The sequence below is a fragment of the Ctenopharyngodon idella genome, chromosome 17 (assembly GCF_019924925.1).
Source record: "Ctenopharyngodon idella isolate HZGC_01 chromosome 17, HZGC01, whole genome shotgun sequence".
NCBI classification, from domain to species: domain Eukaryota; kingdom Metazoa; phylum Chordata; class Actinopteri; order Cypriniformes; family Xenocyprididae; genus Ctenopharyngodon; species Ctenopharyngodon idella.
Genome location: NC_067236.1, coordinates 16316707 through 16328737, shown reverse-complemented (window position 1 = coordinate 16328737; position 12031 = coordinate 16316707). Strand labels below are relative to the sequence as shown.

General features: G+C 35.8%; 2 protein-coding genes across 2 annotated transcripts in view; one reads left to right on the top strand and one right to left on the bottom strand.

Annotated features, from left to right (window-relative positions):
- The first annotated feature begins 34 nt into the window (after window positions 1-34).
- On the top strand, window positions 35-8603 carry LOC127498694 (fibronectin type 3 and ankyrin repeat domains protein 1-like). Its single transcript, XM_051868328.1, has 11 exons — window positions 35-554; window positions 1571-1733; window positions 1836-1960; window positions 3248-3329; window positions 5986-6060; window positions 6226-6291; window positions 6396-6561; window positions 7875-8018; window positions 8109-8186; window positions 8299-8343; window positions 8419-8603. Exons 1-11 carry the CDS (start codon window positions 545-547, stop codon window positions 8506-8508), a joined length of 1044 nt encoding a protein of 347 aa, XP_051724288.1. The 5' UTR covers window positions 35-544; the 3' UTR covers window positions 8509-8603.
- Window positions 8589-12031, bottom strand: part of adam12b (ADAM metallopeptidase domain 12b) — a 117020-nt gene continuing 113577 nt past the window's right edge. Inside the window, 1 exon segment of the mRNA XM_051868326.1 lies at window positions 8589-12000. Within this exon segment, the coding sequence (XP_051724286.1) occupies window positions 11967-12000 (34 nt within the window). The 3' untranslated portion in view covers window positions 8589-11966.

Genomic DNA, 12031 nt, shown 5'->3' with positions numbered 1-12031 from the left:
GATGGGCCCCACTGACTTCCATATATATATATATATATATATAAACACATTTCAAATAACGTAATTTAAAGCATGTAATATACCATGGAGCACGTGATGACGTAAAAGAATCACTGACTCTTTTTGGACCCGGCTCTTTAACATGAATTGTTCAAAAGAACCGATTCGTTCTTACCGCCATAAGCTCACTGAACCACCGCTCGAACGCGCAGCGGCAGAGATTTTAAGCGGTCATGTGGTCATTTAATCTCATCATCACAATAGAGCCCCAAATGATGAAAGTGACTACAGGGTCTGGATAAGCATACTTCGCTCTGTTAAAACTAAAACAATCATTTGAACACGTTTTGGAATGAGTGTTTCGTGCAACAAACGATTAAATGGTCCACCACAGATTGCGCGCACTATAGTACCAATGATGTCACCATGACAACCGTAAGGCTTGCAGAGTCAGTCAGATGTGCGCGAGAGAGACAGGCAAACACACAGCAGCAACACTATCATCCTCTGTGTGGCGAACACAAGGACGCAGACCAAGACAACCATGAACCCAGGTAGACATTTGAATTGTGTTTCGTGGCTACTAGTTCATTGTCAGGACATTTAAAAAGAACTGTAGTATTTCCAAAAACTTGTTTACGTTTGTAAAATATAGCTAATAGAGGACAGCAGAAAGAAGAGATGAAAACGAAATGCTTGATAGAATTGTTTACAACTTTTTCAGACGAACTTTATTTAAAACAACACCATAATGGTTGAAATAATTTTCATATACCACAGGGTTTTTTTATTCCTCGTTTATATTTGATAAATATATAAGCAAAAACTTATATTTTTTGTAACATTTTAATATATTGATTCAAATATCACTAGGCCTACTGATTTTTTAACTTTACGAAGAGTTGCATTTATTTAGTTAGTTTTCTTCAGCAACAGTGATTAAAAAGTAATAAGTAATGTTTTAACTGAATCACTAATGCAGGAACAAACTTTATTCAAAACAACACCTCCATAAAATATCTTTTTATAAATGAATATTCATATAGTACCACATAAAGTTTCTTTGTTCCTCTCTTATATTTGATTAATATAATTAAAATCTAGCATATAATAAAAATATTTTGCATGTTTTCATACAGTATTTTTAATAAAATAATTAAAATATCACTACTTTGAAGAGCTGCATTTTAGTATTTATTTGGAAAATTATGCTACATTGCCAGTTTTCTCCAGCAACAGTGATTAAAAAGTAATGGATGATCTTTTAACTGAATCACTAATCCAGGAACAATCTTCTGTTAGTTATTCTTGGTGCATTGTTACATGATATTCATGACCTTTATTAAGAAGATGAAACCAATAGGCTGCAGTTTACTCATACAGTATGTCACACCTGAATAGCAAAATCATTCCATGGATGCTGCTGGATCAGATAACTGCATATTAACCATAGATTGGTTTAGGTTTCAGCCCTTGTCATATGGTAAACAAAAAGTATTATGTCTAAAATTCACATTAAATATACAAACAATGTGCATGACGTTAAGAACGTGCCATTTATTATCTCCAGAAGTCCCTCAGCCACCTGTGATTGGGAAGGTCAGTCACCACAGTATCGAGCTGAGCTGGATGAATGAAGAGAACAAACCTCGAACTGGCCCCCCTGAACACTGGAGCCACTTCTCTGTAGAGCAGATGGACCCCAAAACACATAAATACAGCACCAAATACATGTCAGTGTTCTCTCGATCACCCTGAACATTATTTCTCTGTACCTTTTTCATTTTAAAACTGGCTTTTCAGCAACACAGCAATCCTTTGGTGTTTTATCTCAGAGGGTACGGCACCTATCATGTTTTAGAGGGATTGGAGTCCAGCACCAGTTACAGTTTTAGACTGAAGGTCACCAGGCCATCGGGGGAGTGCAGCTTCAGCCCTGCGGTCTCTGTCTTCACCACCCGTGAGATATTTTACCTCCAGTCAAAGACTTAACCTATTATTTTAAACCTAGTAAATCTCATTCTCATCCTTGCTTTTATTGGTTAGAAACAAAAACATAGGGATTCACTAACAAAAAATATAGGTAACACTTTATTTTAGGGTCTTTTAACTAGTTGCTTATTAGCATGCATATTACTAGAATATTGGCTGTTTATTAGTAATTATTAAACACATATTAATGCCTTATTCTGCATGACCTTATTCTACATTCTTAATCCTACCCAATACCTAAACTTAACATAACTAACTAACTATTAATAAGCAGTAAATTAGGAGTTTATTGAGGGAAAAGTCGTAGTTAATAGTGAATACATGTTCCCTATACTAAAGTGTTACCAAAATGGATGCTACCATTCAAAAGTCTGGTTCCATTTAAAGAAATTTACTCCGCAAACACATTATATTGATCAACAGTGACAGTAAAGACATTTATAATGTTACAAAACAAAATTCTGCTGTTATTTTGAACTTCCCATTAATCAAAGAATCCCTAAAAAATGTATCCCTAAATTAATTTGGGGGTTATGTAATGTAAGTTATGTAATCGGATTACTTTTTTTTCAAGTAAGTGCTAAAGTAATGCATTACTTTTAAATTTACAACAAAATGTTGGTTACTTTTTTCAAATAAGCAAGGCAAGTTTGTTTTCCCATTTATAGACTGACACATCTCCTATCCCCATGTTAAGAGAAATTGGAAGTAAGGTACAGAGGCGTTGTGTCACAGGAATAAATTACTAAATTAATAAAATCCTAAATTGTGATAAAATTTCACAATATTACTGTTTTTAATGTATTTTTGGTAACACTTTACAATAAGGTTCATTAGTTAACATTAGTTAACATGAACTAATAATGAACTGCACTTATACAGCATTTATTAATCTTTGTTAATGTTAATTTCAACATTTACTAATACATTATTAAAATCTTGTTAACATTAGTTAATGCACTGTGAACTAACATGAACAAACAATGAACAACTGTATTTTCATTAACTAACGTTAACGAAGATTAGTAAATACAGTAACAAATGTATTGCTCATGGTTAGTTCATGTTAGTTAATACATTAACTAATGTTTAACTAATGAACCTTATTGTAAAGTGTTACCGTATTTTTGATCAAATAAATGTGGGCTTGGTAAGCACGAGGCTTAGTTAAAAAAAAAAAAAAAAAAAAATCAAACCAACCACAAACTTCTGAACGGTAGAGTATTTGGTTAATGTTCTGATGGTGTCACCACAGGAGAGCCGTACTGTGGGAAGAACCTCCACCAGGCAGTGAACAGGGAGGATGAGGAGGAGCTGACCACAGTGCTACAGTCAGGGTGAGACCCACTGACCATCTGCAAAGGCATCTTTACATAAAAAAGTTAAGGCTGCTCTGTGCCTGCTCATAATTCAGTGTAAAGGTGCAATTCCACATAAAAGCCAGACTAAATTATGCCTGCTCTCACCCACCTCAGCCCCTAGTATTAAAGGGGACCTGTTATGCCACTTTTTACAAGGTGTAATATAAGTCTCTGGTGTCCCCAAAATGTTTCTGTGAAGTTTTAGCTCAAAATACCCCACAGATCATTTATTATACCATGTTGTAAATACCAATTTTTGAGTGGAAGGAAAAACAAGCTGTTTTTGCACCTTTAAATGCAAATGAGCTGCTGCTCCCCACCCCACTTTCCAGAAGAGGGCGAAGCCTGTGCAACTCCTGCCTCAGATACTTTGTCAAAAGCTAACAAAACATCTGTTTGATTTTGATTATCATCTCTATCGTGGTCACGCTCACGTGACATTGCAGTTCTTCATCATCATGAAAGTTTATTATCTGCACGCATTTTAAAGACATATCAGTCTAAACTTTTGATAGCTGGATGTGGGACAGCGCGTCCCATGAGTATTAAACTAAGTTCTTTTTCACGTCTTATTGCACTTAAACTATCAAATACACACAGGCCTGGTTTCATAGACAGGGCTTAGACTAAGCCAGGATTAGGCCTTAGTTCAATTAGGGCATCTTAGTAGCTTTTATGAAAGTGACCTATAAAAAAACATTACTGAGACAAAACAATGGCTGTGGAATATTTTAAGATGTGTCAGGGCAAGTTACTTTCAGTTAAAACAGCTCAAACATGCATTTTAGTCTAGGCCTTGTCTGTGAAACCAGGGGACAAGGTTATATCAAAAACACACAAAGTTCACAAACACAGTCGGTTTTGTCTGTGAACATAAACAACAGGGAAAGAAATTACATTGTATATTACAGTACTTACTGCTATATATGCTGTTAAAAAAAAGAAAATCACTCACTGCTCTCTGAATAACTTCAGTAGCTTTAATAAGAATACATTTCTTACTTGAATGCTGCTGTTAAAGGTGCAATATGTAAAATTTTCTGTCCGCTAGTGGTCGCTAGAGGCCTATTCAAAACAAAGGCGTAGCTTGATGACGCCAAGTTTGAGCGCGGAATCTTGGGACATGTGGTCTTCACCTCACAGCCAGTGGAAAATAATCGGGATAGGACTCAGGAAGAAATTATGTTCATGGATGCGATTATTAACATTACTGTAGTATGAAGCAGAGCAGGGCCGAGTGTTGTGGGAGCTGAACGAGGCCGCTGGAGCAATTGCTAACGAGAGACGAATGCAACACACGCCGCGAGCAGTGGAACTTTTATTATGCCACAGTCGCCGGCGCTGCTTCCGCTTTTCCGGTCATGAACACAGCGCTGTTTATCATATTAGATACATTTGAGTGTGTTGAAATTATGTTATAACGTTACTCTGTGCGTTCACTTGGCGGCTGCTGTGAGACACTTGTTGCTTGTGTTGATAAATGGTATGCAATTCATTTTAAAACGTATTGTATGATGGAGAAAATTCTGTATTACTGTTACTAATAGCTGCATCTGATTATGCTATGTTAGCTACTTAACAAAATAGTGTTTTTCTCTGAGGCATGGTAAAGCATGGTACTCACAAAAAAATCAAGAAAATTAGATTTAAACAATAAGACTAAACGTGTTGAGCTATATAACAATTAGTTTTCTGTCTATAAATATATCAAAACAGTTGTTCCCTTGTCAATTAAAACATGTAATATATTAAAGCGTCTTTGGTGTTTCCATGGTTTCTACAAAATAAAACCGGAAACCGAGGGTAATGTGGGTATGACGCAATTGACAGGCGACTCCTCACACGTCCCGGAGCCTTGGTTAAAATTGCCATTTTCTCATGATTTACAAATAGTAGGAAACATTTGGGATATTGTAAGTACTCAAGTTAACAAAATGTATAACACTGGCCTAGTGGTTTTTGGATATTTTACTGCAAAATTATTACATATTGCACCTTTAAATGCTCTGGCGAGAGGATAACCATGGCGGACTGTACAGCTCACTCTGGGCGGGATCTATGCTAATAGGGCAGATTCTCATTGCATAGAAACTGCAAACAGCTTGTTCTGAGACACTGCTTATGATTTATGGGGATTAAAAAAGGAGTGGTGGATTTTTACCATTATAGGCTGGTTGTATAGTGTGTGTGTACACACACTGACAACACATTTATGTTCAAACACCATGTAAAAGTGAATTTTGCATAATTGGTCCCCTTTAAAGCACAACGTTTTAATTGCTGTCTAAATGCATTTATGTCACCTCTGAGCAGCATTAAACAGTCAGTGGAAAGATACTTAAATGCCATTTCAGAAGCTTCTGTGCCGCATTTGCAGCGTAAAAAAAATCACTTCTTCATATTAGTACTAACGTACTAACCAAAGGGATTGTTTTACTCCTCATGGCATTCTAAATCTGTATGATTTTCTTTCTTCTGCGAAACACAGAAAAAATATCAAAATATATGCTTTTTTGTTCCACAGAAGAAAGAAAGTCATGAAACTAAGAATTTTCATTTTTGGATAAACTATGCCTTTAAATACCAGTTCACACATTGTTCATAACCCCTCTCATGTAATTCCTCTCCCTAGAACGGTCGATGTGGATGTTCATGACAAAATGGGTTTCACCCCTCTCATGGTGGCAGCACAGAAAGGTTTCACCAGGTAAACTTGCTTATGATTCTGTTTTTAATTTAAAGCTAATTTAGAAGCGAGCTACTGAATCTCCCATCAGTTCTAGTTGCTAAGTGGTTTCATTGGAGAAAAACCTAATTTGTCAAAATACAGTCGTAAATTTCTAATTGCAATCAGCATTTGTTTGGCTTGCAGCTTAGCAGACATTTTGGTGAAGCATGGAGCTGATATTAACAAGAGAGAAAGCACTGGAAAAAACAGGTGAGCTTGCATATGCCTTTTCGGTGCAGCTCTATGCAGTTCCATTTTATAATCATTCATGTCTTCTAATCAATTTTGTTTATCTATGCATGTTTTTTTTTCAGTTTAATGCTGGCCTGTTACGCCGGTCACCTGGACACAGTGAAGTATCTGCGTAACTGTGGGTCAACATGGCAGTCTCGAGACACGGATGGCTGCACACCGCTCCACTGGGCTGTGGATGGAGGACACCTGCCTGTCATTACATATATGATCCAAGATGGTTGTAAGGTTGGAGGTCAATTTTTCAGTCATTTCATGTGATGTAAAGTGCAAAGAACCAAATGCTTAAAATTTAGTGTACATTAAAGTAGGCGTGAAATGGAAGTTGCTGGCTTCTTGAACAATAAAAAAAAAAAATGTAGGGCAGGACTTGATTTCCCTTACAAAAAATAAGTATACTTCAAGTTCATTTTATTAAGTATACTTAACTTTGGCTAAGGTCAAGTATAAATGTAAGTATACTTTATGTAGTACGTATACTAATATCAATGTACTATTTCAATACTACTTAGGATTAAATTGGCCCACTTTTTAGTGTATAAAAGTTTACTTTTAAATATACTGTGTAAACTTTGAGTACACTAGTTTACAACTACGCTTTTTGTTTGTACTGTAACTATATTACGAGTGAACTTAAAGGTATATTGATAGTTTGCTAGTTAAATACTTGTAGCACATTTTTTTTAGTTTATGAAAGTACACTTTGAAGTATACTCAGTAAGCTACAAGTTTAGTAGTTTTATACAGCAAGCATACTTGTAAGTTTTCTTCATACTTATAGTACTATTTATATATTATTTTTGCACTTTAAGTATACTACTATGTTCCTATTTAGGTATTAATTTTTATACTTGAAATTTACCTTTAACTGTACTTTAAATAGATTTGAAGTAAATTCCTATGTACACTACCAGTGGACTAGCCTACACAAAAATTAGGAATATATCTGTTTTCTTTATAAATCAATATTTTCAAACAATGTAAGTTTATAAGACAGTATGTAAAACTGTGTAAAAAGTATTTAATAGGCTACTCAATCAAAAGAGTAAACACAACTAAAAGCCAAGTACACTTAGAATACTTAATTATACTTTTACATAAAACATTTTTATTTTATACAAATAACACACTTGAATAAGCTTCTTTTTGTAAGGGTTTGTCCATCAGGAATTGATTGGACGGTTGTGGTTTGCTGTGGATATGATCTCATGTGAGTGACAGGTTGCCCCGCCCCCCCGCCAGTAAACACATCATCAGAGATGTCACTGCAAGAGGGAGGGGAAGTTATATAAAATAAATATTTATGCAATATTCCATAAGAATTGCTCATTTTGATTTCATGAATGACTTTAATGGTATTCCATATGACCAGTTATTGCCGATATTTTAGCTTTTAGCTCTACAGCAATGATATTTCACTTAAATGAAACCTCTTTTGACAGGTTTTATATGTAGCATCTGGGACGGCTTACTATGTCAAATGTCGAGTTAAAGACCCTGCACTGTCAGTTTAAAGCATCTGTGTTTTTGCACTCTGACAGGTGGATGTGATGGATAAAGTGTCTCTCTGGACTCCTCTCATGCGTGTGTCAGCCATCAGTGGGAATGCTGCGGTGGCCTCCGTCCTCCTTCAGGCTGGAGCTGAAGTAAACGTCCGTGACAAGGCTGGCAAGACACCACTAATGGTATTTATCATCAAAACAGCCACTAGGATTGTCATGGACAAGATGGATTACATTATTGCAGGCTTTTTTTTTTTTGGTTATAATTTTTAGGTTGCTGTGCTGAATAACCATGTGGAGCTGGTGAAACTTCTGCTAGACAGTGGGGCAGATCACCATATGAAGAATGAGGTAACAGATTATATTAATATATTCATAATCCATAAATGATTTAACAATAGGAGTGCAATAAAACATTCTGCCAGAGGAAAACTGATAAGATTATATTTACACCCTAATGTAGTATGGAGCAGGTGCAGCGGATATGGCAAAAGCTTTTGGGAGACAGGTAAGATAACAAACTATTCATGAACGAATTAATGCCATTTTGTAGCTTGGAACAAAAAGACAATTTCTGTTTCAGAACATCATAAACTTGCTGGATAAAATAAGCATGGAAGATTCAAATCGACTGACATCAATGGGACAGTTCTGTTATGGAGAAAAGAAATGATCTTTATCTTAATGTCATGTTTTACATATTACATGATAAAACTTTAATGTTTCTGCAGTGTAAAATAAAATGAAATTGAATTCACAATAGTAAAACCCTCTTTATTCTCGTTCAAGTCCTTGCTTGCATTACACAAAATATCCAGTTACTTTTTTTGAAGGCATTCACATTTCCCTTTTAATATCCTAATTCATAGAAATAAAACAGCTGAGCAATAATCTGACAGATTATCTGTCAAAAAACAATGAAAAAACATCAGTGAGCATTCAATACATCCACATGAGTGCATATGAAAAGGTGGAATGAACATACATTGCTGTGACTAGGTAAACAAGAACATAAAGAAACACACAGGCTTGGCTTGAATGAAATACTGTGACAGCTGGGTATGTTACACTCCCAAAGCAACAAGGCTGGAATATTATATGGAAAATTTGAAGTGTAATTTCGCCCCCAGGGTGAAGTACCAAGCAGAACAACAGTCCCATAAGTTTATGATTAACGGTGAGTCCAGCTGTACGTAAAGAGAGCTGTGTTATAGGCAAGAGGGAACCACTAGTTGTGTAAAAATGCCATAGTTGTGACAACACACACCAGAAGTGATATTTACTACATCCTGTGTACTTTACATCATCTTGATGTCCAACATTTTCATTAGAGGGTAGTGAAAGATGGCTATTTGGCTAAAGAGACTACTTTAATCATTCAAAAGTTTGGAGTTGTTAAGATTTTTTTAAATGTTTTTGAAAGATGTCTCACCAAAGCTGCATTTATTTGATCAAATAAACAGTAATATGGTGGGATATTTGTATAATAACTGTTTTCTAATTTAATTTGTTTTAAAATGTAATTTATTTCTGTGATGGCAAAGCTGAATTTTTAACAGTATGTCTTTAGTGTCACATGATCTTTCAGAAATTATTCAAAAGGTCCCGATAAACTCGCAGCAAGTTTTTTTTTTAAGGGTCAGTTCACCCAAAAATGAAAATTCAGTCATCATTTACTCGCCCTCATGAAGCTCAACCGAACCTGTTTGACACACTTCCGGAAGCTTCAAATCTTTTTCAAAATCAGTTCAAATTTGTGCGTACGCACATTTTATAAATAAGGCCCGATGTTTTTACTGTCACTTTTGATATATTTTATGCAGCCTTGCTGAATAAAAATATTAATTAAAAAAAAAAAAAGAAAATCATACTGACCCCAAACTTTCGAACAGTAGTGTATACTGTCAGAAATCATACAAGAAATACAGTACAGAAAATTCAACATCTATAAGCTCAAGTATTGGAAGATATTTCAAAGAACATGTGTATACAGCACAACAAGGCCAGAATGACACAGACATGACAGCTGCTGGATCCTGATGGCTCAGTGGGAATGCTGATCTGTGATATTTTAAGAGCTGTGGTGTCACTACACATTTCGCGCTATCACTGGGAGTTTTCTGAATGTTTCAAAACATATTGTAAAAGGAACATCACAACCCTTCAAGTGTTTGGACTATAAATACTGACTGGATTTTTACATTTTCTGAAGAAAAGTAACAGCACATCTCTCCTCAAGAAGCCGCATGATTTGAGGCATCATTCATGTCCGTAGCAGAAACAGTTAAATGCTTTGGGTTTAAGTTTGAGCAACAGAAAGGCATGTTCACACCAAGAATAATATATTAGTGCCCACATCAGCGGATTATAATAGTTCTGATTATTCTACGCGCGCTGTCACTTTAAATGCTCGAACTCTTAAAGCAGGATGGATTCTGATTGGCTGTCAATGTATTTATTATTCATCAGCTGAAAAAAAAAAGTGATTCCAACAATATTGTTTCTCTGTGCCATAATCATTAATTACTGTATATACAGTCAAACCAAAAATTATTCAGACATATAATTTTTTAATTTTTTTACTGGGTGCAGAACACTATAGTTCATTTATATAAGCAAAATAAAGTAAACTGTGACATATTACACCCAAAAATTCTTCATACAGTGGATTACCAGTAAAATTGATAAAAATTTGGGAACCACAAATTATTCAGACACTTTGACCTGACCATGTTTATCCAAGTGTTATCTGACATAATTAAGATTATTTTTTTCTGACACAGTTTAACTCTGAGATCTTGTCATATTTTATTACTATTTTTTTAAACTATAGTGAATAAACTAATTATGAATGAAATGTTCAAGGTGTCTGAATACATTTTGGTTTGACTGTATATATATCTTAATAATTTTCAATATAGTTATCGTCCTTGGTGTGAAAGGGCCTTAACAGTGATTCTTGCATGGGCAGACAGAACTGCATTTGCTCAAGCACATATGATTTTAAGGTAGTGTATTTAAAAAAAAAAAAAAGTTAGTTTGTTGGTGCCCGTGAGCATGACTGCCACAGATGACTGAACAATAACGGCTCACATCACTTCCTCCTTCATGACATGTCTCATTCAAGTAAATGTGAAGGGATTTTTGCACTTAGTGGCTGATTCCATTCCAGCGCTCTGTTTAATTAGATTTCATGTTGTTTGTACTCCAGTATCCCAGACATGCTGCGTCATTATAAAGCAGCTCTTTTTTTGATCTTCACAGCTCCAATTAGAACGTCACATGTTGTCATCTCGAAATTACGGTAATTCTGTCATGACAACTCTCGGGAGATTGGCATGGTAACGAATATGGATATGGATATGTTAATGTATTTGGTCTTGGCGGAATAGATCTGCTACGCTGCTGCTGCTGCAGAGCAAGTACCGAGACTTGCTACTGCCAGTACATTCACAGACATTGCTGTGAGCATGTAAGACATGCTGCTGCTGCTGCTGCACATGTAACATACATGAATTGATCCCCGTAGCAGATCTATACAGGTGGAGCTGGGGAAGATGGAGGGTTTCTGAAAGCCTGCAGCAAACACTTCCGGTATTTGTTTGAATGTTGAGCCGCAGCTCAACAACCAATCAGCTGTGCTATGCAGATAATGATGTGATCGCTACCAAATGAGTTAGACCTATCAGCCTGCGCCATCTAGAGTTTCATGCCAGAGCTATGTAATTACGACATGGCGTGAACGTAGCATTAGATCAACTGAAGGGAAAAAACACTCAAAAAGGGAAGGAAAACATGATTTGTTGCCTTATTTTCAACATGTAAAAACAAACAAAAAATTGTAATTAAAAAGTCACAATGTTCATACAGTAAAAAAAGTGTCAAGCACAGCACATGGTTTCCTCCTCACAATAAATATACATCTTAAATAGTTCTGCAGTACCTGAGCGAGAACAAACAAACACCTTTTTTGAGGAGGCACAGCACCAAGGTGTCCGGTCAGCCCTCTTCTCTGTGAGAACCTCTGTAGAGTTTCTGCAGGGTGGTCAATTGGTCCAACAGAGTTTTCATAGTGCAAACAAGTGTGTTCAGATGCTGGTGAAATTCACCCAGTGCTGTGGTGTCCATATGTCAGTGATCATAAAAAGGTAATCTGGGAAGAGGTCTACAAAGTAACCAAACAAATGTAGTTAGCT

Coding starts and splice junctions, on each gene's coding strand:
- LOC127498694 (XM_051868328.1), top strand. Junction 1,961..3,247: donor GGTCTCTGTCTTCACCACCC/GTGAGATATTTT, acceptor GTGTCACCACAG/GAGAGCCGTACTGTGGGAAG. Junction 3,330..5,985: donor ACCACAGTGCTACAGTCAGG/GTGAGACCCACT, acceptor TCCTCTCCCTAG/AACGGTCGATGTGGATGTTC.